Raw genomic sequence first — 24,794 nt, forward strand, 5'->3', positions numbered from 1 at the left:
CCGGAGGACATAAAAATTTACGCACTCAAACGCACTCATTTTCATATTATTTTGACATAATTTATGAATGCGTTTAAGGTGAATTTGCCGATCGGCAATACCTGTTCTGTACTTTCATTGCACTTAGCGACGCGAAAGAGACCTAATTCAAATTTATTGCTTTTATAAAACTGTCAAAGTTGACAGCAGAACAAAAGAAAAATTTGAATTTAGGTCTCTTTCGCGTCGCTAAGTTAGTCGGTCGGGGAAATAAGCATTCAACACAGATCTCGCCTTAATTGTCCTAGGATTAAGATTAGCATAATCTAGGTGACACACAGTGTACCAGCACCTTGGTCTCTAATGTCCTGTTTTCCGTCTCATCGCACTTTGTACCTTTTAGTACCCTTCATGTAACTAAGAATATGCTTTGGATGGATGCGCCGAGTGGAACTGTATTGGATCGTGAAGTTACCCAGGAATCTTTTACGATCCATCACGAATGCTGAGGAATTTTTTCTGCTGGTTCTGTGTCTCCTCACCTTTTACAGTTCGGTTATTGTTATCGGGGTTTGACGAATTGTGGGTGAATTTAATTGTTTTGCGAGTTCGGGGCTGTGAAATGAGTTGAAGTTCAGTGATACGGACTTTTACTCTAGCTGAACATATCCATGTGAAAGCGACCTAATTCAAATTGGAATTAGGTTTTCTTTGAGTCGCTATGTGCATTGTGCAGCTAGAGTTACTTAGCAAACATCATTGTCTAACTGTAGCTACACATAGCGAAAGAGGCCTAATTCAAATTTATCTTTTGTTCTTCTGACAAGTTTGACAGAAGAACAATAGAAAAATTCGATTTAGATCACTTTCCCGTCGCTGCGTGTGGCTAGAGTAACTGCTCGTACACATATCGACGCGAAAGAGGCCTAATCCAAATTTATCTTTTATATTCCAGTCAAACTTGGCTGGAATACAAAAGAAAAATTTGAATTAGGCCTCTTTCGCGTCGATTATTGTGAAAATTCTGACCTGGAATCGTCCAATAAATGATCAAATGAAGTACCCACTTCTCCATCACGTTGTTACATATAATTTAGTCTAAAAAGTGGTCACGCGGTCACCCCTTACTTAAAAGTTAGCTTTCAGTGAGTTGCTGTTGCTGTTGCTAAAAATGTACAAAACTTTCAAACATTCGGTCCACGACAATTCTCATACACCCAGTTATCAGGGCCAAAATATTTTATTTCCAATTTCGATACAGCGTTGTTTCTCTCCACTGTGAGAATAATGAAAGCTGACACAAACATAGGTGAAAGAATTGCTGAGATTGAACATTCCAATGTCTCGTGTACGTTGGCCCTGATACCTCAGCAACTTACTGCGCAACGATAACGCGTAAATTTGCACAATTAAAAACGATTGAGTCAAAGTCCAACCATTAAATACTCGCAAAGTTTGCCGTTCAAATTTACATGACCATTGGGAATGGGTTTGGGTGTCATTTGCAGATCGTTATTAACCAAAACTTGTCATTGATCTAGAGCATTACCGCGGTCAATTAACGCCTTACGCCTAACTAGACTGACAAATTAACGTTTCCAAATTTGCTTGAACGAAAAAAAAAATTCCATCACGTCGTTTGCTGCTGGTATACGCTATATCACCGTGTAAACAAATATGATTAACGTGTCAATTTCCAACTCATAAAATCATTCCAATTCGGAAGTTCCTATGTGATTCACAGATTCGACGGACGAGATAGATGCTGCTGATGTTGTTCATGTTCTTATGTCTCATTCATGCAAACATAATCTTGTTTGTTCTTAGTTTAATAAACTCGTCGAGCTAATAATTTGAGCTCGTGATTTTATTGACACAGTAATTCCATGTCGTTTAACAAACGTCGTCATTGCATCAGATGTGTTGTTATATGGTGATGACGCTTTTTCATTATGAAATTCGGTTTCGCTGCCGATACGAAGTCATGTGGATTAATGTGGTGATGTCATCGTCAGAAGGGAGAATAATGGGAAAATGGTTGAGGAATTCGAAATGGATCATTTATCGAACAGATCATCGTCGAACGCGGAGAAATGGTAAAATGTTTCATTTTCAAGGTCATTCAAACCGTATCAACGGCCGCTCATGCGTCTATGCTATTCAAATGTTTCAATTTTAAATATAGAATGACCGAGATCGTTTCGGATAGGATTAAACCAGAATTCTTATCCAAAAATATGAAAAAGATCTCGCAGCTCTAGTGTAGGTTCTGGGCGCCCAAGATCTGATTGTTTTAAATTGACCACTTGCAATGGTATTCGCTAAATCACGTTTTGATTCGTCATAAGCTGAAGTGTTTTAATGAATTTTTGATTCTATTTTAATGCTCTGTAATCTTATCGCCGTTTTTCAATTGTTCATATTCTCCAGAGGGGTAACACCTAGACACACAATCATATCTCCGGTTCTGTAGATTCTACGTTGATTCTTCGTAAGCTCTCAGCTTAGCGTATTTACGATTAATTTCTCTATTCGTACTCGCTGATGGCACTTGCTCAGCGATGATAACACTATATTAAAGTCGCTAACTGACTGCTAGCAGCTCTAATAGAGCTCTAATAAAAAATAAATGACAATGAAAACTAGGACCTAAACACGTTTGAAATGCTTCGTTTTTGCTATCGGTAACAATGATTTACGAAAATTGTAGCGCCTGTATACGCTCTAGTGAAAAACAAATTAAACCGCTGACAGTAATGCGATTGGAATGAAATTCAGAACGGTTGGAATGATTTGGGATGTATTTTAGTGTATAGTTCACTTCATCCACGCGTTTTGTATGGGAATTGACATTCAAACGTTGATATCTCCCCTGTTTTTAAAGAATAAGAGCCAAATTTTGCTAGGTTTGCATCTTTTATTGGGTTTTATCGATTGGCATACTCATTTGTGTGAAATGTTGAGTAAAAATTTTCTTCGAATTATTTTACACAAATGAGTATGCCAATCGATAAAACCCAATAAAAGATGCAAACCTAGCAAAATCTAGCTCTTATTCTTTAAAAACAAGGGAGATATCAACGTTTGAATGTGAATTCCCATACAAAAATTCAAAATATCGGATTCGATCGTTTTTTTTCCGCAGCGCTTTCTACCACACCACTAAACGCGTGGATTGCAGCATTTACGATTCCAACAGAATTTTTTTGCAGTGGTTAAACATTCATATTCACCACATTCTATCAATTCTATAGGAACCGTTAGCGCTACACTAAACGAACTGTGGCGCTGCTCCTAAATTCACCCAAAACTTGGATTCTGTTTTTTGTTGTGATACGCTAAAGGTTGGCATTACCTTCAGTGGTGATAACGATAAACTTGACGCTGGAGGGTCGCGTTTAACGTCCACGAATTGAGAAGATGTCAATGAGACCTAACATTTTACTAAAACTAAATTACCGTTTGGGTGGTAAGGCCGGAAACAAACGGGCTATTTTGCGTTGATGAATTGACAATTTTGTTGAGTTTTCCATTGGTGAGACTGTGGTGAATATCTGATTACAATGCTGGTGTGTTTTCGACCTAATCCCTTTTCGTTCGCATTCCAATTTTGTCTTTCTGTTTCCCCCTCAAATTGAGCGACGTCGTAAAAGCGCTTATCGATTTTAAATAAAAAATTCTTTTCCACTTTCCATTTTCAGATTTAACTGATAACGATGCATAGGGCCCGTTCGGCATTTACATTGGCGTTGGCACCAGTGGGTCAACAAAGTTTTGCGTCATGGCTGTTAAAAGGCGCTAACAAATCGCGGGTAAGATTCACCAAAATTGAAAACTTTTAGCTTCTCTGACACAATTCAACCAGAAAGAATTGAAAAGTAAAAACGTTTAATGTGGTCATGCATGCCTAACGCTTAAGGTCGTTTCAAAAACTCTCTCATTCAATCCATCGTATTCATTCATTTCGTTCAAATAATGCCAATGTCACTCGAACGACAATGGTTTTTACAGTCTTGCATGGTCATGGCATTTTTTTGGCCGGATGGTTTTGTTCGAGTTGAATTAAAATTAAAATTTGTTTTTTATCAAAACATTTTCAGCTGAGCAAAGAAGTACTCGGTGCATCATCGATAAAATTTTACAATTCAACAGCCGCCGAACCATTTCTGGATGGTACCAGTTCTAGTTATGTAGAAGAAATGTACAATTCATGGTTACGCGATCCAGCGTCCGTACACACGGTGAGTCTAAATTTTTACGGTTAGAAAGTCATTTGTGTCTGTTTATGAGTTGAGTAGATCAGTCACGTGACTCATGTGTATTGTCGAAACTTTTAGATAGATGACACAAAATGCAGGGGGTTCGAACTAAATTGTGTATCCTCTATGGAAAAGAAGTAGAGGCACCTTGCTCTCGATCAGAATATTTCAAATCTCGAACAGGGATGACAGTTTTAAGTTCCCCTAACCGTAACGTTGACAACTGTAGACCGTGGCGTTCAATGACCAACAGAAGAGAAACGCTTGGTTTACTTTGGCCACATAAAATGGATCGGTTTCGAGGGCTGGACTGCCGGAAGCTGCAGCTAATTTGTAAAATGCCGACAAATTAAATGTACAAAAGTGCAATGAAAGTGTTAAACAGGTATGGTCTATCACCCGTTCGGAGGACATAAAAATTTGATTTCCGCCATGAAACGCACTCATTTTCATATTATTTTGACACAAATTGTGAGTGCGTTTAAGATGAATTTGTCGATTGGCCATACCTGTTCTGTACTTTCATTGCAAAAGTGTCCCTTCAGGAATCTCCTGAATGCACAGTATGGTCAGTCGGGGCCTGATGGTTTCGTTCTGTGAATTTGTAATGCACGAACTCAAATGTATTAGATGGACTGGTTCCATACATCAGCATGACATGACGATAAATTGGATGATAGACCAGATTTTGATGGAAACTCATAGTTACAGACTCTGCTCTGGTCACGTGTGATGTTAAAATTGTTACGAATAGGATCAGTACGATGCATACAACGCCAACGCCCGCGACTTGTCTTCATCTCTTTCCATATCTCAAGTACAATTCCATACGTTTTCATGTATCGTAATCGTGCCACTTGAACGTTCTTTATTCGAGTGGTTTGCCAATGGCATTTGACGCACTGTGAGAAATGTGATGCGAGAGCCGAACTCTTTAGAAATTTTGGATGACGAAACGTCTGTTCGACCCCGTCAACCTAGGTTACTGTAAGAAACTTTACTTTATGTTTGACGGTCTAAGGCTACTAAGCAGAGGGTATCACTCCATTTCACCACGATCACAGATCAAACAGCAAGAGCCTTGTTAACAGTGTTCTTCACACTTTTTTCCAATAGGTTGCCAAGTCTTGCCAACCATTCCATATCACATTTTAGGTGAAATACTGTAATTGCTAGAGTAGCTCAATCCACTAGAGTCGGCAAGCATTTCCTATAGACTCAAATACGGCTATGGCACTCAATTAAAGATTTGAGTCCGCCTTCAAGTACCGACAATGATCTTTCTAAATTTTTAATTGCCTGACTTTGAATTTGAATCCAAGTGTTTGGTGTGTCACTGTCACAGACGTCAAATGTGTAGGTTGTAATATTTTGTAGAGTTACGCAGAGATTCTGGGATCAGTTCAAGGCAAAGAGCTAGTTTTTTTGACCCGAAATAAATTAGAAAACCAACAACAAATTACGTTGCGTCCGTTTAGTAAACTGTTTTTAAGGTTCAAGGAGCACAGAGGAGCCCACATGTATGTCAGTCCACCACAACAACGAGTTCTAAATCCTAGGCCGTATTGTTACCTCAACGACGAAAAATGTTTGCTCTGGTTTTGACGCACTTAGGGAGTCCCTTTAACGATTAACGTCTATATCGGTCAGCTCACATCGTAGAGTCGAAGTGTTGCCGATCAATGTTGCCGATAAAATTTTGAACTGGTCAGGCACGTCAAACTTGTCTCTCTAATGCTCTCGTTTAAAAACGATAGAGTGTTTCACTTCGGACATTTTAGCACAGTTTAAGCTGTGCTGCGCTATTGTTTTAGTGTCACGTTAGCACACTTGATCTGTGGGACAACAATAGATTACCACTTGCGTCACTGTTATAACGAGGTAAAACACCCTATACGGTCACTAGAGTGAGAACAAAAACTTTTTCGCCTTAGGGAGTCTAACACAGTATGACATAGGTTTGAAACAGTGAAGGACTGACATTTACGTCATCTTTCGGTCTGGTATCTGTTTTTCGTGAGGGACGAATGTTTGTTCCAACTTGTACCAATAATTTCTTCTTCATTTCAGTCATGGGACGCATATTTCCGTAACAATGCGTACTGTCCACCACCATCTCTGGCACCAACACAAAAAGGACACGTTCCCATATCTCAGTTTGGTCCGTATTTGGGCGGTGGATCGGCGCTATCACGAGCCGAACCCGACGAGAAAACCATTGACGATCATTTGGCTGTGCAGGCAATCATCAGAAGTTATCAGGTACATTTGGAAATTGTTTCGCCCCGTTATTTCCCGTTTATAGAGCTTTGTGTTCTTCCCACCGGTTTCTTTTATTGGATCGTTTGTTTATTTTTACCACTCCATCCACAAAACCCGCCCGGTTAATTTTTTTGGTTTATTATTTTGATTGTAAAATACACTCTGATCATAATATGATGACACCAATTGAACCAGTGTTGAGCGATTAGCCAGCGTGATATGCACTCTCATAAAGTTCAGAAATTTAAACATAAAGAGGACGACCAACAATCAAAGTGAAATTGATGTATTTTGTAGCGAAGGAAAAGAAGTCCAATGATGGAAGGAAAATCGAATGAAAACGTTTTGATCAATGCATGCCACACAAACACACACAAGACACAGAATTAATTTTCGGTCGATTTTAATTTTTTTTAACTCTAATTTGCATGTACGTTTATGGTCCGAACGAAAATTAAATTAATTTTTCATTTGTGATCCGTTTTTACGATAACAATATTTTGGGAACTTAACCAACTTGGTGTCAGATTACCAATACGAGGTGCTGCAACCGTTTCGGTGACCATTAGAGAATCCACGCGTTTGGTGGTATGGTTTGTAGCGCTGCATAAAAAATCGGTCGAATCCGATATTTTGAATTTTTGTATAGGAATTGACATTCTAACGTTGGATACCTCCGCTGTTTTTGAAGAATAAGAGCCAGATTTTGCTAGGTTTGCATCTTTTATGGAGTTTTATCGATTGTCATACTCATTTGTGTGAAATAGTTAGAAACACATTTTTACTCAACATTTCACACAAATGAGTATGCCAATCGGTAAAACTCCATAAAAGATGCAAACCTAGCAAAATCTGGCTCTTATTCTTCAAAAACAGCGGAGGTATCCAACGTTAGAATGAGAATTCCCATACAAAAATTCAAAATATCGGATTCGACCGCTTTTTATGCAGCGCTTTCTACCAAGCCACTAAACGCGTGGATTGTAACAACCGACAATTTCAATCCAATTCGTCATGAGTACAACAGTAGGATGCGCAAACGTAAACGTATGTTACATACAGTAACATCTCGATATCGCATGTGGAATGAATCAAGGTTGTATGTGAAGAGGTTTCGCCGATCGCCATTTTTCAATGTGGTCTTATCCAAAAAAGAAGCATGCGGCGGCTATCGGTAACTCTTACTGCTTTTCAGTACGAAATTTCAACTGAACTGAAATTGCGCTACAATTTTGTATGAAAATTACAGCAGAATTCAGTGGTTTTTTGCGATAACGGAGCTAGCGATCAACGTAACCTCCTCATATACCACCTTGGAATGAATATCATGTATTGAATTGAAACTGTCAGTTCATAAAGCTCTCAACCAGTTATTCTGAAATATCTTTTGGCGCAGGCATCACTTAACTTTGGTCAATTTCGACTAGTTTCGAGTAGACGGAAAACATTTAAAAAAAAAATATTTCGAACAAAAAACAAAAAGTTGCAACAGCTTGCGTTGCCTTTGCAGACTACCAACAAAATCCGTCATATTTTCCACTTCAAATTGGACTTGACGTAAAAGTCCTGCAAATTGTTAACTGAATATTTGAAGAAAATTAATCGACGTCGTTTAGTTAATATCATGCATGCACGACACACTCATTAATGAAAATTACATTCGAAAATGTTGCGCTTTCGTTCTACGTTTGACTTTTCTTTACAGTTATTTAGCACGCAATTTGAATTCGTGGTTGAGATTTTAAGTTTTAGATTACAGTTCAGCCATTTTTATTTCAACCAGTTGTTGGTACGCCTGGTTTGAATGAAAATCAAGATAAGATTGAAGACGTCGAGCCTGGTTTTTGTGTATAATGGATATGGATAAGAGCATATATATTGAGTAGTCGATCAGTCGTGGTATCCTATCAAAATGTCAAATTTTTAATCGATGAAAGTGAACGCGAATCAGACGTTTCCGAATGTAACGAGATCGTAATGCAGATTTCTAGTACATTTTCGAAAGAGAAAGGTTAAGTTCGTACGCATGTTGCGAGAAGGAACATGTGACAGCTGGCACATGTGGGAGATAATTTAACCGATTTCGTATGAAATTCTCTCACATTCTCTCCCATATATTTACCAGCTGTCATTCACATGTTCCTTCCATCTCGCCGCACTCTCTGATTTTCGTTGAACTTTTTTTCATTATCGCTCCGATATTTCTGGGTGTTAAGGAATCTCGCGCCGCGTCATTCACAATAATTCACAAAGTGACATCTTCCTTATACAAAATGTGTCAAAATGTGAATAATTGTGAATGACGCGGCGCGAGATTCCTAGCAACCTGCGCCACAACCGACGTTTGAATTATCCGTAGTAAGGTGTTGCATCGGCTACAGTTTTAATAGTTTATGTACCGTCACCGTCTACGTATTGGTATACCAAAGAAACTTACTCCTTGCTACATGTTGACCAAAAAAGACAAATTTATGCTACAATTGCGCTACAGCGTAAAGTGCAGACAAAAGATTTTCCGAAGCCGTAAGTTCATACAAAGCCAATCGTCGTTTTTATCTTTCCCGATCAACATGTACGTACAGTGTACACATGCCGATGCGAAAGAGACCTTTCAAATTATTCTTTTGTTCTACTGTCAAAGTTGTCAAAAAGTTGACTTAGGTCCAAATGTGCTACAGTTTAGGTAGATTTCCCTTTCAAGTTTAAACGACATGTTGGTTCAAACTGATAAATAGCTGCTCTCAACGATCACTATCCATATACCAAAAACAAAAGCCAACTGCATATCGTCAAGCTTCGATTGTTTTGATTTTTATTTAAGGTCAGGGTGACAGTCAAAAATAAAGCGAAAGCGAAACATTTTGAAGAAAATAGCTCACTTCATGTAGTCAGTAAGTTTAACAAAAAAATTAGTTTTTAGTCCTAAGAAAAACCAGCAAAACCGTTACAAAATTCCAACATTTTTTATTCAAATTTTCATCTAACCAAACCAAAAAAAACAACACAAAAAATTTCCAAAAACCAAAAAACAAAACAAAAAATCGAAAATATCAAAATTACATGTAATTTAGTCACGTGGTCATTTGGTGGCTGATCTGGATCCCCTTGAAATTACAACTGCACAAGTTAAGGAAGTGGCCGGCATTCATCGACGTGCTAACGAAAATGTCACACGAAAATATTTTAATTTCGGTAATTGTTTTTTGTACAAATTTTCCAATTGAATGCAGATCAATTTTATAAAACAATCGGCTTGTCTAAAAACAAAACATTTAATTCTGACAACAGAACCAACAAATTGAAATTCGGAGATGTTTTTGGAACAAAATTTTTTTCTTTTTTCTTTTGACTTATCGTTGGTGTATTTTAATCGATTCGTAGTGTGTTAACCATTTTGGATAATTTTTTTTTATTATAATTTAGATGGCAAAATTTAATCAATTTGATCACAGGCACACCAAATTTTGTTTAGTTTTTAAGTATAAACTTGTAATTACATTGGTGGCCGGACGGTGTTGACTAATTTTATTCATAGAATTTTTTCCTAACTCTAATTGTGTGTGTGTTTCTTTCCGTTTTAATTTGTTTTCACCTTTCACTAATTAAATTAGTAATTGCATGTTCGACTGATTTTCTCACCGTTAACATCACTTGCTTAAAGAGATTCCAATTTAACAGAATAACAATTTCTCCCATGCTTAAATCCCACATATTCCACATAAAAGTGGACTTGCCAAAAAATTCAATTTCGCAAATTCCACAAATTCCACAATTAAATTCCAAAAGCTCCAACAGAGTTTAACTAATGCGTTCCACTCTACTATTTTACAATTATTGGAGCGTACAATGTAAGTGGTTTTAAACCAACCGAAAAGAGTACGATGAGAACACAGGGTGGAATATGTGGACGATGTTATTATGTTGTGGAACTTCTTTACGCCATGTTGTGAAGCCATACTCAAAAATCGTAATTTTCATAAAAAATTGACGACAATATCAATTTGAATCGAGTGAGCTTAAACATTTTTGTTTTAATAACGCTTTGCCGCGCACTTTACATTAAATTTCTAACTTATTTCTTGCAGCAAAAATTTAATGTCTTTATTGTAGTGTAACAGAGAAATGATTAGATGCGGCGGCTCTGCCACTGGATAGAAGGAAATGAAAACTGGTTCATATGGGACGGGATTCCCTTAAAATACAAAATGTTTAGTGTCATCCCATCGAAACCTACAGTTATCATATATGTTCCGTTCATTCTATCCGGCGGCTCAGACGCTGTTTCATTATCATTTCCCTGTAGTGAATTGACTACGTAAAAAATGACGCGGCTCCGTTATCTGTGGTGGCTCTAGAATTTCTAGCAATTAGAATTAGAAAGAATAGTAATTGAGGGTTGACTTTTAGTGCATTCTCGAAAGATGTAACCTATTTCAAGAAGACGTCACGTCTCAAATGTGTAAATTTGAAGATCATGCCGGTACCTACCACATAAATCTCTAAGTTCTGAATCGGATCACCTTCAAAGAGGGTTTCTTGGGCTCACATCTAACAAATTCCAGACAATAGGAAAGTTAATTTCATTTGCCTCTTGTCCGTGTTTGATGATCAGATTTTATAGCACTAGTGCGCAAATGAGATCTGCTTACGGCATCGAAAGTAACGGTTCTGTCCTCGAATTTTAAAGAACATTGTTCAGCAACATGTTTCGTCTGGTGGTGTTTTCTTTAAGTGCAAGACATTTTGTAAGCCTCAGTTTCGGCTCAGGTTGACAATGTGACACGCCCTTTCTAAGGTTACGTAGTTTACGCTGCCAACGTTCATATCAGTCGCTAGGAATACGGTTTGAAACATATTGTTACTCGACTGAAAACAAAATTGTTTGCACCGGCACTTGTGTTTTTGAAACGAAATTGGTGTCGAAATTAACTGTTGTTGTCTCATTAGGTAGGAATGGAAATCAAAAGTAAAATTTTCATTCTGTCGTGCTTCACAAATTAAATTTCCGAGATTTCATCTCGTCAACGACCAATGAAAATTTCAATTCCATTTTTCATATGTAGCCCTCCTTAGGACAATACTTGTGCTCAAAAGCAAAAGTGGCAGGGAGTCGTACAAAAATGACGTCATCTTTGTTCAGTGCTGTCATCAGTTTGAAATTACTAATAACTCGACAAGGATATTGAGCTTAGCGCATTCGGAAGTAGCACTGAAATAGCGTGACGTCATTTATGTTCGACCCCCCAACAACAGATAGCTATTTTCATAACTTGTGTCTAAATAGATATTTTGTGGGCACTTGGTGGTAGTGTGGGTAGAGAAGATTTTATTGGCTTTTTGGGTATTTAGTTGATTATTTTGAAGTTCAGACTCATGAAATTGAAATTGAATACAAGAACAGATACACTTTGACCACACGTCACATTACATTTGAATTGTTTACACAATTTTTTGTTTCCCCTTTTACGTTCCGTTTTGTTTGTTTTTCCCCCTAATTTCTCCTTATCTGTTTAGTTTACCGAATTTGATTTTCCATTATCCGTTGAACGAAAAACTTCCCACAACACTTGACTCGTCTATGATTTTCGTTAAAAAATTATTTTATTTTTTATTTTATTTTCATCCAAAAAAAACTTTATCTGTCTGACGACTTACCTAAAAATGTATGCACAAAATAGATACGGGGCCATCATATTGCAAATCTCGATCCTCTTGGTATTAATTCCAGCGAAATTACCAAAGATTCGATTAAATTCATTTACAATAATTACAATTTCGGTAAGTAAATTCTTTGGAATTTTGCATTTTTTTTAATTGTTGAAAATTTTGTGCAATGTTCCGAAATGAAATTACAAATATATAAAAAAAAGTGTCATTGTTTGTATGTTGCACCTATATATTATAGTCACACGTTCACTCAAATTTTGATTGAGACGACAAAAGAAAAATTAAATTGGAAAAAGGTTGCCTAGCGGATTGCCTGTCCTTTCATTTAAGATTCAGATTGGCATTGCATGCGGTGCATTAGCAATTTTACGCGGTTTGAATTTGAAGATAATTTCTGCATTCCTTTCTTTACAACGATGCGACGGTAACGTCATTGGTAGATGGTACAATTTTAACTAAAATTCTCTTCAGATTGCATGATTCTACAGAGATTAGGGGCCGTTCATAAATTACGTAACGCTTACATCTCTATTTTCAAGATCCCCTCCCCCTGTAACGCAAAATGTATGAGACTTTAAAAAAAATTGCAATGGACTGTCACGCAAGCCCTTTGAGTTACGTAATTTATCACGAGACCTTAGGGATCATCCATAAATGACGTCCACTGTTTTCAGTGCTGCCAGCAGATCTAAATCATAAATAACTCGATTGCATTTCGCCCTAATTGGAGGATATAACCCACATTAGACTCTACTGAACGCATGTTTTAGATCTGCTGGCAGCACTGCAAAAAGCAGACGTCATTTATGAAAAATCCATTATTAGCCTTGTTACGAGGGAACAAAATGTTGTCTTGATGAAAACATATACAAATCAGAACTTAGAAACGTGTTAAGTGTTCAGGTTATGTGACTGTAGGAATAAGGCAGGACAATTATCAAAATTCTTGAATTTCTTACAGGAAAGGGCAACTCACAACTGACAGTTTATACGGATTTAACAGCACACGCATATGTGTGGTACTGGTAGAGCCGTATAAACATACATAGCCAGTTTTATTTGTATTTGCTGAAAATCAGCTGAAAATCAGCTGAAGCACATTTCGGCTGAAATTTGGCCATTTACTGTAAGAAATTCAAGAATTTTGAGAATTTTCAAGAAACAATTCGCGTGGAAATAGGGCATGTGTGGATGGATCTCAATCCAAGAATGTGGCAAAACGCTTCAGCTGATTTTCTCACTCATACAAACAAAACTGGCTATAAATGATGGAATTTGTTTATGTACTGTCCGTTTGACAAGAGGATCGCCACGGTTCAGCAGGGGGTTTTGAACATTTGTTTTTTACACGTTGGCACACGTGCTCTTGTCAGATTCAAGATTCTTTTTACGAAGGTTACGCTGATTATACTTTGTGAAAAAGGCCAATACCTTGCAAATATGTCACATCTTGGACAGAATTTGACACTGCAATCTCTGCAACATGAAAAAACTAAATATTCGAAACCCCCTGAAACCCCGTGCTTCCACCTACGTAATATACACAAACTAGGTCAGCCAATCTTAATTTATAAGGTTCTACAACTATACACACATGCGTGTATTGTTAAAATCGTATAAACTATCAGTTGTTTGTATGAGTAAACCAGCAGAAAATCAGCTGAAGAATATTTCGGCAAAAATCTGATTGCCCTGTCCTGTAAACGACGAATTCAAAGAATTTTCAAGATAGAATTGGCGACAATAGATCTCGATCCACTCGCCCTTTTGTTGCCACTGTGGCAGTTTTTCATCGATTTCACAAAGTTTTTTCTTTCCTCATTAATATCATGAAGCGAGAAAGTTTCCGATTGTTTCCGATTGCCTTGCTTCTCAATCTACACATGCTTATCGTTTCGAGTGTCTTTTTAGAGAACCCTGAATCTATTCAGACAATTCGCGGTCTAGACTTTTTATACGGCTTCGTCGGACGAAGATCGTGAAGGTGAATTGATCTTTCTTTACGCAACATGTAAATGGCTCCACGGTCAGACGACCTTCAAAGACAAATTATTCGAAATTTAAACCGATCAATCAAAAAATTCATTTTCTTTCACCCTTTAAATCACAGCAAACATTTGCCGAATCAAATGAAAAACTCTGCGAGTCCTATACTCCTTTAACTGCCTCTATCTCTAATAAACGTAGCAAAATCTCAAAGAATTCGGATCACTGGAACAACTCCTTCATAGGAGATATCATTTGTTCACCAAACTAATTTCATTCGGTGCGCGGACGATGTTCATTCATCTTTCTAACAAAGCTGCTTCATTCTTCACACGTTCCATCCATACTACCTCTTTTACAGCTACGCTTTAGACACAATTAGTTACATTAGGACGAACGACTACGTCCTGTTTCAGGCATTTCGAAGCTCCTAAATGGTTCGCGCGTTCAATTTCCTGTTATGAGTAGACCTTAGAACTGTTTGTGCCACATACTGTCCACGTTGTAGCTTAACGTTGATTTGGTAGTCGGTTTTCTGCTTTTTTTTTAGCATTTTGTTTTTTATTGGCTTTGGGTATGATGATTAAGGTTCCTAGAACAATGGTTTACTGTCAGACAATGAAGCTCCGAATTTCAAGATCGCTTCGCTTTAACCTTTCGCAGACGGATATTGTCATGTGTTAGCGACCAGTTCTCGCTAAGATCTAGTACTTAACACTTGACAGAATTGTTAAAACAAATGAAGGACAAGATTTTGACCTAATCCGTTCGATCAACGGAAGTAGTAGACTGAATGTTTGTACGAAAATGACATGCTTGCCGTCTGTGAAAGTGTTCGATTTACAAAAACTTGCAGGCTGTGACAACGAAAATTAATTTCTTTTTTTCACTTGTAAAGACGAGAAGGACATGGATCGAGTATTCAAATTGCCAAGCACGACGTTTATCGGTGGTTCGGAGAAAGCCCTACCTTTGAGGTAATTTAGACAAGTTTTATTTCAACAATCGAATCGACTGACTGACCTTCGTCGTCGTGTGTTAATTTGTAGAGATATTCTTGACCGCTTGGAAAACGCTTATTGCAATAAAATTGGTGTCGAATTCATGTTCATCAATTCGTTGGAACAGTGCAATTGGATCCGACAGAAATTCGAGACTCCCGGCGTAATGAACTTTTCGCCGGAAGAAAAACGATTGATTTTGGCCCGTGTGACCAGAGCTACGGGGTAGATTTACTAAACCAATAAAGAGAAGTCCAACCGTCCCACTTAAACCCGCAAACCTTTATTCGCAGATTCGAGGCATTCTTACAGAAGAAATTCCAGTCGGAAAAGCGTTTCGGTCTGGAAGGCGGTGAAATGATGATTCCGGCTATGAAACAGATCATCGATCACTCGACAAAACTTGGTGTTGAATCAATCATCATGGGCATGCCACATCGTGGCCGTCTGAATACATTGGCCAATGTATGCCGCAAACCATTGCATCACATCTTCACGCAATTCGCCGGTCTGGAAGCGGCTGACGATGGATCCGGTGACGTTAAATACCATTTGGGCACGTACATCGAGCGCTTGAACCGTGTGACAAACAAAAATGTTCGTTTGGCCATCGTTGCCAATCCATCCCATTTGGAGGCTGTTGATCCGGTCGTACAGGGAAAAACTCGTGCCGAACAATTCTATCGAGGCGATGGTGAGGGCAAACGCGTCATGTCAATGTTGATTCATGGTGATGCTGCATTCTGCGGTCAGGGCGTTGTCTTTGAAACAATGCATTTGTCTGAGTTGCCCGACTATACGACCCACGGAACGGTACATTTGGTTGTGAACAATCAAATTGGTTTCACGACCGATCCACGTTTCTCACGCTCGTCACCGTACTGTACCGATGTGGCACGTGTCGTGAACGCACCAATTTTCCATGTTAACGCTGACGATCCAGAGGCTGTTATGCACGTCTGTAACGTTGCGGCTGAGTGGCGTGCCACTTTCCACAAGGATGTTGTCATTGATTTGGTCAGCTATCGACGCAACGGTCACAACGAAATCGACGAGCCAATGTTCACCCAACCGCTGATGTACCAAAAGATCAGACAACACAAAAATTGTAAGTTGTCTTGACTCGACTGACTCTGCATGACTCGATGACTAAAGTTCCACCATTCGATTGCAGGTTTGGACATTTATTCTGAAAGACTCGTCAACGAGGGTATCGTCACGCAAGAAGATGTGAAGAATGTTCGCGACAAGTACGAGAAAATCTGCGAAGAAGCCTTCCTGTTGGCCAAACAGGAAACGCACATCAAGTACAAGGACTGGCTCGACTCCCCATGGTCCGGATTCTTCGAAGGCAAAGACCCGTTGAAGGTGTCGCCAACTGGTGTCAAAGAGGAAACTCTTGTGCACATTGGAAACCGATTCTCGTCGCCGCCACCGAATGCTGCTGAGTTCATCATCCACAAAGGTCTGTTGCGTATTTTGGCTGCACGCAAGGATATGGTTGATCACAAGGTCGCCGATTGGGCGTTGGGAGAAGCAATGGCCTTCGGTTCGTTGTTGAAGGAAGGCATCCACGTTCGTCTGTCCGGTCAGGATGTTGAACGAGGCACGTTCTCGCATCGTCATCACGTTTTGCATCATCAAAATGTTGACAAAGCTATCTATCGACCACTGTGCCACTTGTATCCTGACCAAGCTCCGTACAGTGTTAACAACAGTTCCTTGTCTGAATATGGTGAGTAAATGGTCGACATATGGCGTTGACACGACGAAAATTTTATTTCTTTTTGTCCTGCAGCTGTCCTCGGTTTCGAACTGGGCTACAGTATGACCAATCCGAATGCCCTAGTCATTTGGGAAGCGCAGTTCGGTGATTTCTCAAACACCGCCCAGTGCATCATCGATCAGTTCATTTCAAGTGGTCAGGCCAAATGGGTGCGTCAAAGTGGATTGGTCATGTTGCTTCCGCACGGAATGGAAGGCATGGGACCGGAACATTCGTCGTGCCGTGTTGAACGTTTCCTACAAATGTGCTCGGACGATCCAGACTACTTCCCACCCGAATCCGAAGAGTTTGCCATCCGACAACTCCACGACATCAACTGGATCATTGCTAACGTTTCGACACCGGCCAACTTGTTCCACATTTTGCGTCGACAGATTGCCTTACCCTTCCGCAAACCGTTGGTTCTGTGCACACCAAAGTCGCTGTTGCGTCATCCGGAAGCGAAGAGCAACTTTGATTTGATGTGCGAGGGTACGGAATTCTTGCGAGTCATCCCCGATGAGGGTCCAGCCGCCAATAACGCTAACAATGTGAAGAAATTGATTTTCTGCACCGGTCGCGTTTACTACGATTTGACGAAATCTCGTGCCGAGCGCAGTTCCGAGAGTAACATCGCCATCACACGTATTGAACAAGTGAGTGTTTTTGCGCGGGTCTCGTCTATACCATGCGATGCTAATGGGTCGTTTCGATTTGTTTTTCTCTTTTGTCGCACACAGATTTCACCCTTCCCGTACGATCTAGTGAAGCAGGAATGCGAAAAGTATCCGAACGCTGAAATCATCTGGGCGCAAGAGGAACACAAAAATCAAGGCTGCTGGACGTACGTTCAGCCGAGATTTTTGACAGCGCTAAGTGGTGCACGTGAAGTGAGGTATGTAACCGGGCCGTTTGCCGTTATTTAAACATCTTAACCGAATTCATTCATTCAAATGATCACTTCAATTTTACTCTTCATTTTGGGGCAACCGGGGATTATGCTACCGGGGATGAACAAACAATGAGATGAACTAAATTGTTTGTCATGCAGTCAATCGACCTGATCGATTTGCTTGTTATGGGTGAATCGTGCTTTGAACTTATGCATCCGAAGTAGTAGATTTGTTAGGAAATTGTTTCACCTAGTGCTGACAGCACTGGCACAAAACAAGTTAATTTGATTTCCAAAAAAGGCAAGCTTGGTTTGCAAGACAATGTCAGATTCGCAGGACAGTTGGACTTCGAATATTTCGTTTGACGTTTAAAACGTCAATTTGACAGATGGAAAAGACCGACTTTTTATTCCAACTGCCACAATTGACAGCACAATTTTTCAGTGCATCCAGCAGTTAATTCGCAATGTCTTTTGCCACGAAGTACTATCAGGCCACCCTGCTTTAGTACTGAACATCGAATTGTTCATCGACGGAAGCAAGACGATAAATTTCAATGTTTCCAACAAAGTCACTTCAAATTTGAAACCTTGCTCAAGGGCTTTCAGGCTGAACTTCTGTCACTGGAGACTTTTCGCTCAGCAAATCTATGCTATCGTTCACCGATGGGTTCAGCAATTTTATTTTAGTTGGAGTATTTGCGTCCTTAGTACGTCTTTGGACCAAGTGATTTCTTAGCATGAAAAAGGCGAATTTTTGCCACTCAAATCAGTGACTCCATTCAATAACCGTTCCGGTCTCTCCCACTTTCGGCCTAAAAACCAGAAAAATTGGCGAAATGACTATTTGCACTCCGGGTGCAAATGTTCACACTACTGTTGCAGATGCACCTGGACTCGTCAAAATTCATCAAAGAAAATTGAACGAAAAAAAAACTTTTAACAAAAAGTGGCTGTGCTCCAACGAAAAAATTAGTCCGTCGAGTCGCAGGAATGATTTTTTCTTTTAAAATGCATACGTTCAGCAAAAGCTTCGATAAAATGCAGTTCATATCAGTCTTTGCTTCAATATTCAAACCAACATACACGGTGGCTGCGACACAAAATGTTAAATTATCAAAATTTTGCGATTGGGAAATATTTTATTGGGAATTGATGAACGGTTCATTTTAGAATTGGTGGAAATTAGCTGGGTCTCCTAACATCCCGATTTTTTATTTCCGTTTTTCTCCAAAACTTCAGTTAATTTCCTATTTTTTGTTCATGAAGTGCCAAGCTTCTATGTGAGTTACAAGTTCTCAGAAGTTCGGATAGAAAGTTACAGGAGCTCGAGAGTTACCGTTCCTCATAAGTGACTATTTCACCGGGATTTGTACGGTTTCTACTCCTAAGTAATGAGTCCTTGAAGGCTTTGGTTCACTGAGAATCACAGATTCGTTTAAATTTTAATTAAAAAAAAAATCCCAGCCGCACTTTCTAAAAAATAACTGAAGATGCAACCGCCCCAGTGAGAATTGTTTTGTACAAGCTGTCAACCATCATATAGTTTCACGGTGGTGAATTTCGCAAATACTCACCTCTGCACAAATTTGATTGTCGTGCTCAAATACATGTTCGTCGAGAGCTGTAGATTACTGTAGATACACATAGCAACGCGAGATTGACACAAAATCCTTTTGTTTTCAGACTTTTTCCAATTGCTTTGAAATGTCAAACTTACGAAAGCTACTCAATTCGGTCGATTGATTGGTTTCAATCATCGAAATTGCGTAGCTTTCGCAAGTTTGACATTTCAAAACAATTGGAAAACGTCTGAAAACAAAAGAATTTTATGTCAATCTCGCGTTGCTATGTGTATCTACAGTTAAAAAGTACTTTTCGTCACACAGTGCAATCAAAATTATCGCTGTCACAGAAATAATTTCTCATTTTGCTAGAAAATTGCGGCGAATTTCGCAGCAATTGCTCTCTAAATTTTTTGAAATTTATTTTCTCCTGCACATTTTGCCGCTTAAACGCTAGCAACGTTCAATGACGACATCTGTCACTGTAATGAATCTACAGCATTTACATGTCTATAAAAATCTTACAAACTCCACTCAATTCCAAGCCAAAATAACGTGTCGCATTTGTGACTTTGCCTTTGAAGAGCTTTCGCTGGCTCAAAAATTCCATTGAAATCTTCCACTTTTCCGATGGAATCCAAAAGAAGCTCAAAGCTTTCGACTCCAAAGCATTGTCATAACACGCTTCAGAGGAACTTACTTCTTAATGTCAGAGTTCGACACCGTTTCCTTATTGTCACACGTCTTAGAGCGTAAATTGCTTGTTCAGCACTTATGTTTTTAAGCTTAGATAGGCTTAAACGAGGATGGGTTTAGTGGGTATCCCGCTCAGATTGCATCGTTCAGTGTCGAGAAGCCATATTGGTAGAAATAGATGAAAGTTTAGAAATTTGACGTGCCATGCACGACACTCTGTTAAATAATTTCTTTTTTAAATTTGATTTTTCTTGCGACACCAACACTTTAACTTTGACAAGAATCTCATTCGTCTACGATGTAAATTAACTGAGCGAGATAAACTAGATTCACCCTCATTGGTGTCGTTCTTGCGCTGAAGAAGAGCCTACGTCTGAAATTTTTGTTTTCAAAATATCGAGAAACTTTCGCGAAATGGTTCAGATTTTACCGATTTTCTTGATAATTTGGGAAAGCCGAGAAAATCCACGAAAATTGAAAAAATAAGGAAAATTAGAGAAAATCAAAAAAAAAACTTTTTTCAAAGATAAGTCAGTGGTATCGAAACGCATACTTCATATCTTACTCTAGCTACACTACACATATCGAAAGAAAGCCTCATTGAAATTTTTCTTTTGTTCTTGTGTCAAGTTCAGTATAACAAAACATAAAAATTGAATTTAGGTCTCTTTCACATCGCTCTATCCTATGCTACAGTTAGGTATTGTGACAATTGGCAAAGACAAGTTTGAATTTAGGTCTCTTTCGCATCGCTGTTAGGTAGTGTGACGATTGACAATACGGCATAACTCTAGCGACACATAGATTCGCGAAGGAGGCCTAATTCAAATTTTTCTTTTGTTAAACTGTCAAAGTTGTCAGGAGTACAAAACAAAAATTTGAATTAGGTTTCCTTCGTGTTGCTATGTGCAGCTAAAGTAGCTAAGGCTTGACACTCAAAAAGGTCTATCTGTAATTACGTCTTTGTTTACTTGACAGATGCGTCTATAGAATAGCGCACGTGTATTTAAACACTGGGAGCACTTGTTATAATAGGCGTGACCTAACATGGTGCGCTATCTTTTAAATGCATCTGTCAAATAAACGGAGACGTAAGAGAGAGAGAGAGAGAGATCTTTGTGAGTGCCGCCTATAGTATTCAAATCGTGATCTTACCAATGACAGGTACAGAGGTACTCTCTCAGTCTATTTGGTCGTTTTTGTCTAAGATTGGCTCTTGGGAAAAGCCTTAATTGATGAGAAAAACTTTTGAGACGACAGAACTGAGTTTTTAGTCACCGTATGTCGCTCTGTATTGCTCCGATCTCTCGGCTGTCTCTCATCTAAATAAAAAATTTCCACCAAGTCTCAGATGAATTTTTCAGAATTATTTGCACAAAATTCGAAATTATTACTTGGGGGCTTTTCGATCGATTTCATCCATCATAATTGCACAGAAATTTACTTTTGATAATAATCGTTCTCTGTAGAACACTTCAAATTTACGTTTTCTCTCTTTCCAAGGTGCTAAAATTGTTGGATTTGATTTTGTTTTTGTATTTTTATATTTTAAACGAACATTTTTAATTATTATAACCACTAAGAGCACGAATTTTGTATTACGTTTCTCCCGTTTTTTTTCTTTTAGTTTTATTTTTTGTTGACTTGGTTTTATACCCCTCCATCTACCCCTGATTGCAAATCAAAAGAAACTCCCGATCATATCCAATCTATGAAATCCACCAATCATTATTTTCTCATGTTAATCACTCTACGAAACTAAATTAAAGACGAGAAGAAAAGATAAATTGAAAACAGAAAAGAAAAAAAGAAAAAATTTCGAACACAAAGTGAAAAAAAAACTCGAAAACTTCTTTGTTTCGTGGTTGTGTTTTCGCTGTTGTGTTTGTCTCTAAAATTGTTTGACTTACAGCCATGACGCCAACTCAGCAGACAGCTCAGATCAATCGAAAGATCCCGGTTGGTTGAAAAATATGTTTAACAAAAACACCGGCACCAACATTAAACCAGGCTTCGTTGCGATGAAATCTGATTTTAATGTGCCCACTGATGGTTTGCCAGCTACGACAATCAAATCGAAAAAAGCTGGACGATCGCTTAGGTGAGGGGATGGGATGTAGAGCTGAATTTTTTAAAAAAGGAAAAAATTTTGTTTGACAAAAAAAATTGGTTTTACGTTTTTCTTAGAAATTTATTTTTCGAATTTTTTTTTTCATTTTTGGTTTGGAGTTCGTGTAGCAAAAATTGAAATTTGTAACGATGATGGAAATTGGTTTTGTTGTTTGCTTAGAAATTTTATTTTTTTGGCGATCCTGTCTCGGTGTATTCTGATTGTTTCGACAATGTTTTCTAAAGAGAATTTTCGTTGGCCGAATGTAGATGTCGCGACGAAAAGAATTTTAATTTTTGGAGTAGTTAAAGGGCTACTCTCGACCAAGGCTGTAAACTTTGGGAAGTTCACGCAGGCTATGACACTCACCACGTTCCATGCTAAAAGTTCACCACGGCATACGAATTCGACTTTGGTGAATTTTTTGTTTGGTTTCCCGCGTATCTAACGGTAGAGAAACATGAAAAGTACTTCCTTTATTCAGATTTGAGTGTTATGTCAAATTGAGCGAATTTTCTTCTTTCGATTGACGTTGTCTTCGATCCTCGCTCAATTACCCTCTCCGTTAAGACTGCATAAAGCGACCATCTACTTGACCTCACCAAAGTTTACAGCCTTGTCTTCGACAATATGCTGTTTGTAATGCAAACTTTGAATCGGTTTAGTATTCTGTTGGCAATACGTTTATTGGCCTCGAAGCACAAAAAACACAGTCAAACCGTGTACGTATTTCGTTACGCTCAAACGATAAATATTCTTCCCACTTTCAATTGTTCTTAAGCAAGCGAAGAGTTAAACAGCTGTAGTGATAGTCAGAACCGCTCACGGAAACCTAAACAGAATGGAGAAAAAACTGCGGTTCATGCTTAATGTTGTGATTCTTCGTACAAAGAGTACATCACAACTCATACATTTGGTGACTTTTCCACTATATTACGAGGCTCTAAACTTAGGGGAGATCACGCAGATATGTATATACGCGGTTGACACAACACGAACACACTTGACGATAATATTGAACGGATTTTCACACACAAAATTCACCTTCCATGCGGAAGTGGTGAATTTTTTTGCATGTAAAATCATCAGAGGGGGTGTGTTTGGGCGTATCTGTGTGACATTCCGAAAGTCGCAACCTTGACGACATTATGACGCGGTGAATTTTCTTTGACTTATCATGTTATCGTCGAAAAAGTCAAGCTAGGTTTAATGAGAGTTTGAACGAGGGTGTTCTCTCTGATTCAGTGGCCATGACTTAAGCTTTGCAATCTAATTACAACAAGATGTCACTGTATCATTGTATACCCATATACAGTGTTCAAAGAGCGTATAAACAGGGGAAAAAACCAGTTAAATTAACTGATCTCGATGGGTGATACGTCAAAGTTTGTATGTAAAAAGGGGAAAAAACCAGTTAATTCAACTGATCTCGATGGGTGATATGTCAAAATGAGAACTCTCTTTGAACACTGTATACCCATGGGTCACTATAGACTGTTATGATCAGAGCGAGAGATCCGAAGACCAGTTTATTACAACTTGCCTTGGGGTACTTGTCAAAGTATTTGCTTCTCTTTCATCATAACACTCTATTGACTTTTCTGAGTCAGTTTTCACTGCACAAAAGGGTTCAATAACTGTCTGACTAATTACGTGCGTTCGACTTTTCTCTTGCTTGAACAGCATTCAAAACAATCAATTTCCATTGGTCGATCATTTTGTTCAACTTTACTTTGCTGAACGCCAAAGCGAAGACGAAGACGAAATTTTTTTTGGATTTAAAATTTTAACATCAAAACAAAAAAAAATTAATTTTAATTTAGTGCGATCGCTTCGTAATTGAAATTTTGTTTGTTTACTCAATCACATCCACACATTTTACACACAGGAAAAAAAAGCGTTTTTATTTGTTTTACTCAATGTCTTGGTTCGAGATCAAATTCATTTTCGTTTAACTTTCGTGTTACATTTTGTTTTTGCTGGCTTGATGCGTCACTTAATTTCCAAAGCGACCAGAATCCAGTCGCAATTTTGATTTCTATAATTTGCAAAATTTTGGTTTTAGGCCGAAAACACACGAGCAATTTGAAGTTGATCGGATTTTCCATCGTTTCGTCTGTGGTGAATATCCCATCAATGCCAAATCGCTCGTGTGCTTTCCGCCTTATTCTCGCGTGCTGGTCCTGAACTGTCGACGTCCTCAGTAAAAGTGAAATGTAATACAGGACGCAGATGAAAAGTTGCGTTACCGTGTGATTACTGGTGCCAGCGCTCCGCTGAGATCAACACATTTCACATGAAAACTCAACTTTTCGTTCCCACACAAATTTCTAAGCTTCAGTTACTCTGAAAACTTAACATTTTCTTTAAGAGGGATGGCTTCCGCCACAGACACTTTTTTTACGGCCATGGCCATGGCCAAGTCATTATTTTGATTTTGTTGCATTTTGGATTGTTTTTCGTTCAAAAACATTCATTTTTTTGGGCCAAACATTCACATTTATCATTTCTTTTCTGTCCCAGGATTCCCCCCTTTTTTTTGTTATCAACACAGACTTGCATGTTATTCGCTTTTTATACCAATTCAACAGAATTGATGCACATTTTTGCTT

General features: G+C 38.6%; 1 protein-coding gene across 8 annotated transcripts in view; it reads left to right on the forward strand.

Moving 5' to 3' along the window:
• Positions 1-24,794, forward strand: part of LOC119077290 (2-oxoglutarate dehydrogenase, mitochondrial) — a 43,701-nt gene that overhangs the window by 16,325 nt on the left and 2,582 nt on the right. For 3 of the 8 annotated variants that reach the window (XM_037184445.1, XM_037184442.1, XM_037184443.1), the window contains 11 exons: positions 3,681-3,791; positions 4,080-4,220; positions 6,309-6,500; positions 9,572-9,692; positions 15,052-15,130; positions 15,203-15,379; positions 15,448-16,262; positions 16,329-16,889; positions 16,953-17,575; positions 17,660-17,814; positions 21,985-22,173. In XM_037184445.1, the coding sequence (XP_037040340.1) occupies positions 3,696-3,791; positions 4,080-4,220; positions 6,309-6,500; positions 9,572-9,692; positions 15,052-15,130; positions 15,203-15,379; positions 15,448-16,262; positions 16,329-16,889; positions 16,953-17,575; positions 17,660-17,814; positions 21,985-22,173 (3,149 nt within the window). In that variant the 5' untranslated portion in view covers positions 3,681-3,695. Of the gene's footprint in view, positions 1-3,678; positions 3,792-4,079; positions 4,221-6,308; positions 6,501-9,571; positions 9,693-12,178; positions 12,279-15,051; positions 15,131-15,202; positions 15,380-15,447; positions 16,263-16,328; positions 16,890-16,952; positions 17,576-17,659; positions 17,815-21,984; positions 22,174-24,794 lie in introns of all 8 variants that reach the window. The other 5 variants (XM_037184446.1, XM_037184447.1, XM_037184444.1 and 2 more) reach the window with 4 other exon arrangements.

Source organism: Bradysia coprophila, unplaced genomic scaffold, assembly GCF_014529535.1.
Source record: "Bradysia coprophila strain Holo2 unplaced genomic scaffold, BU_Bcop_v1 contig_235, whole genome shotgun sequence".
NCBI lineage: Eukaryota > Metazoa > Arthropoda > Insecta > Diptera > Sciaridae > Bradysia > Bradysia coprophila.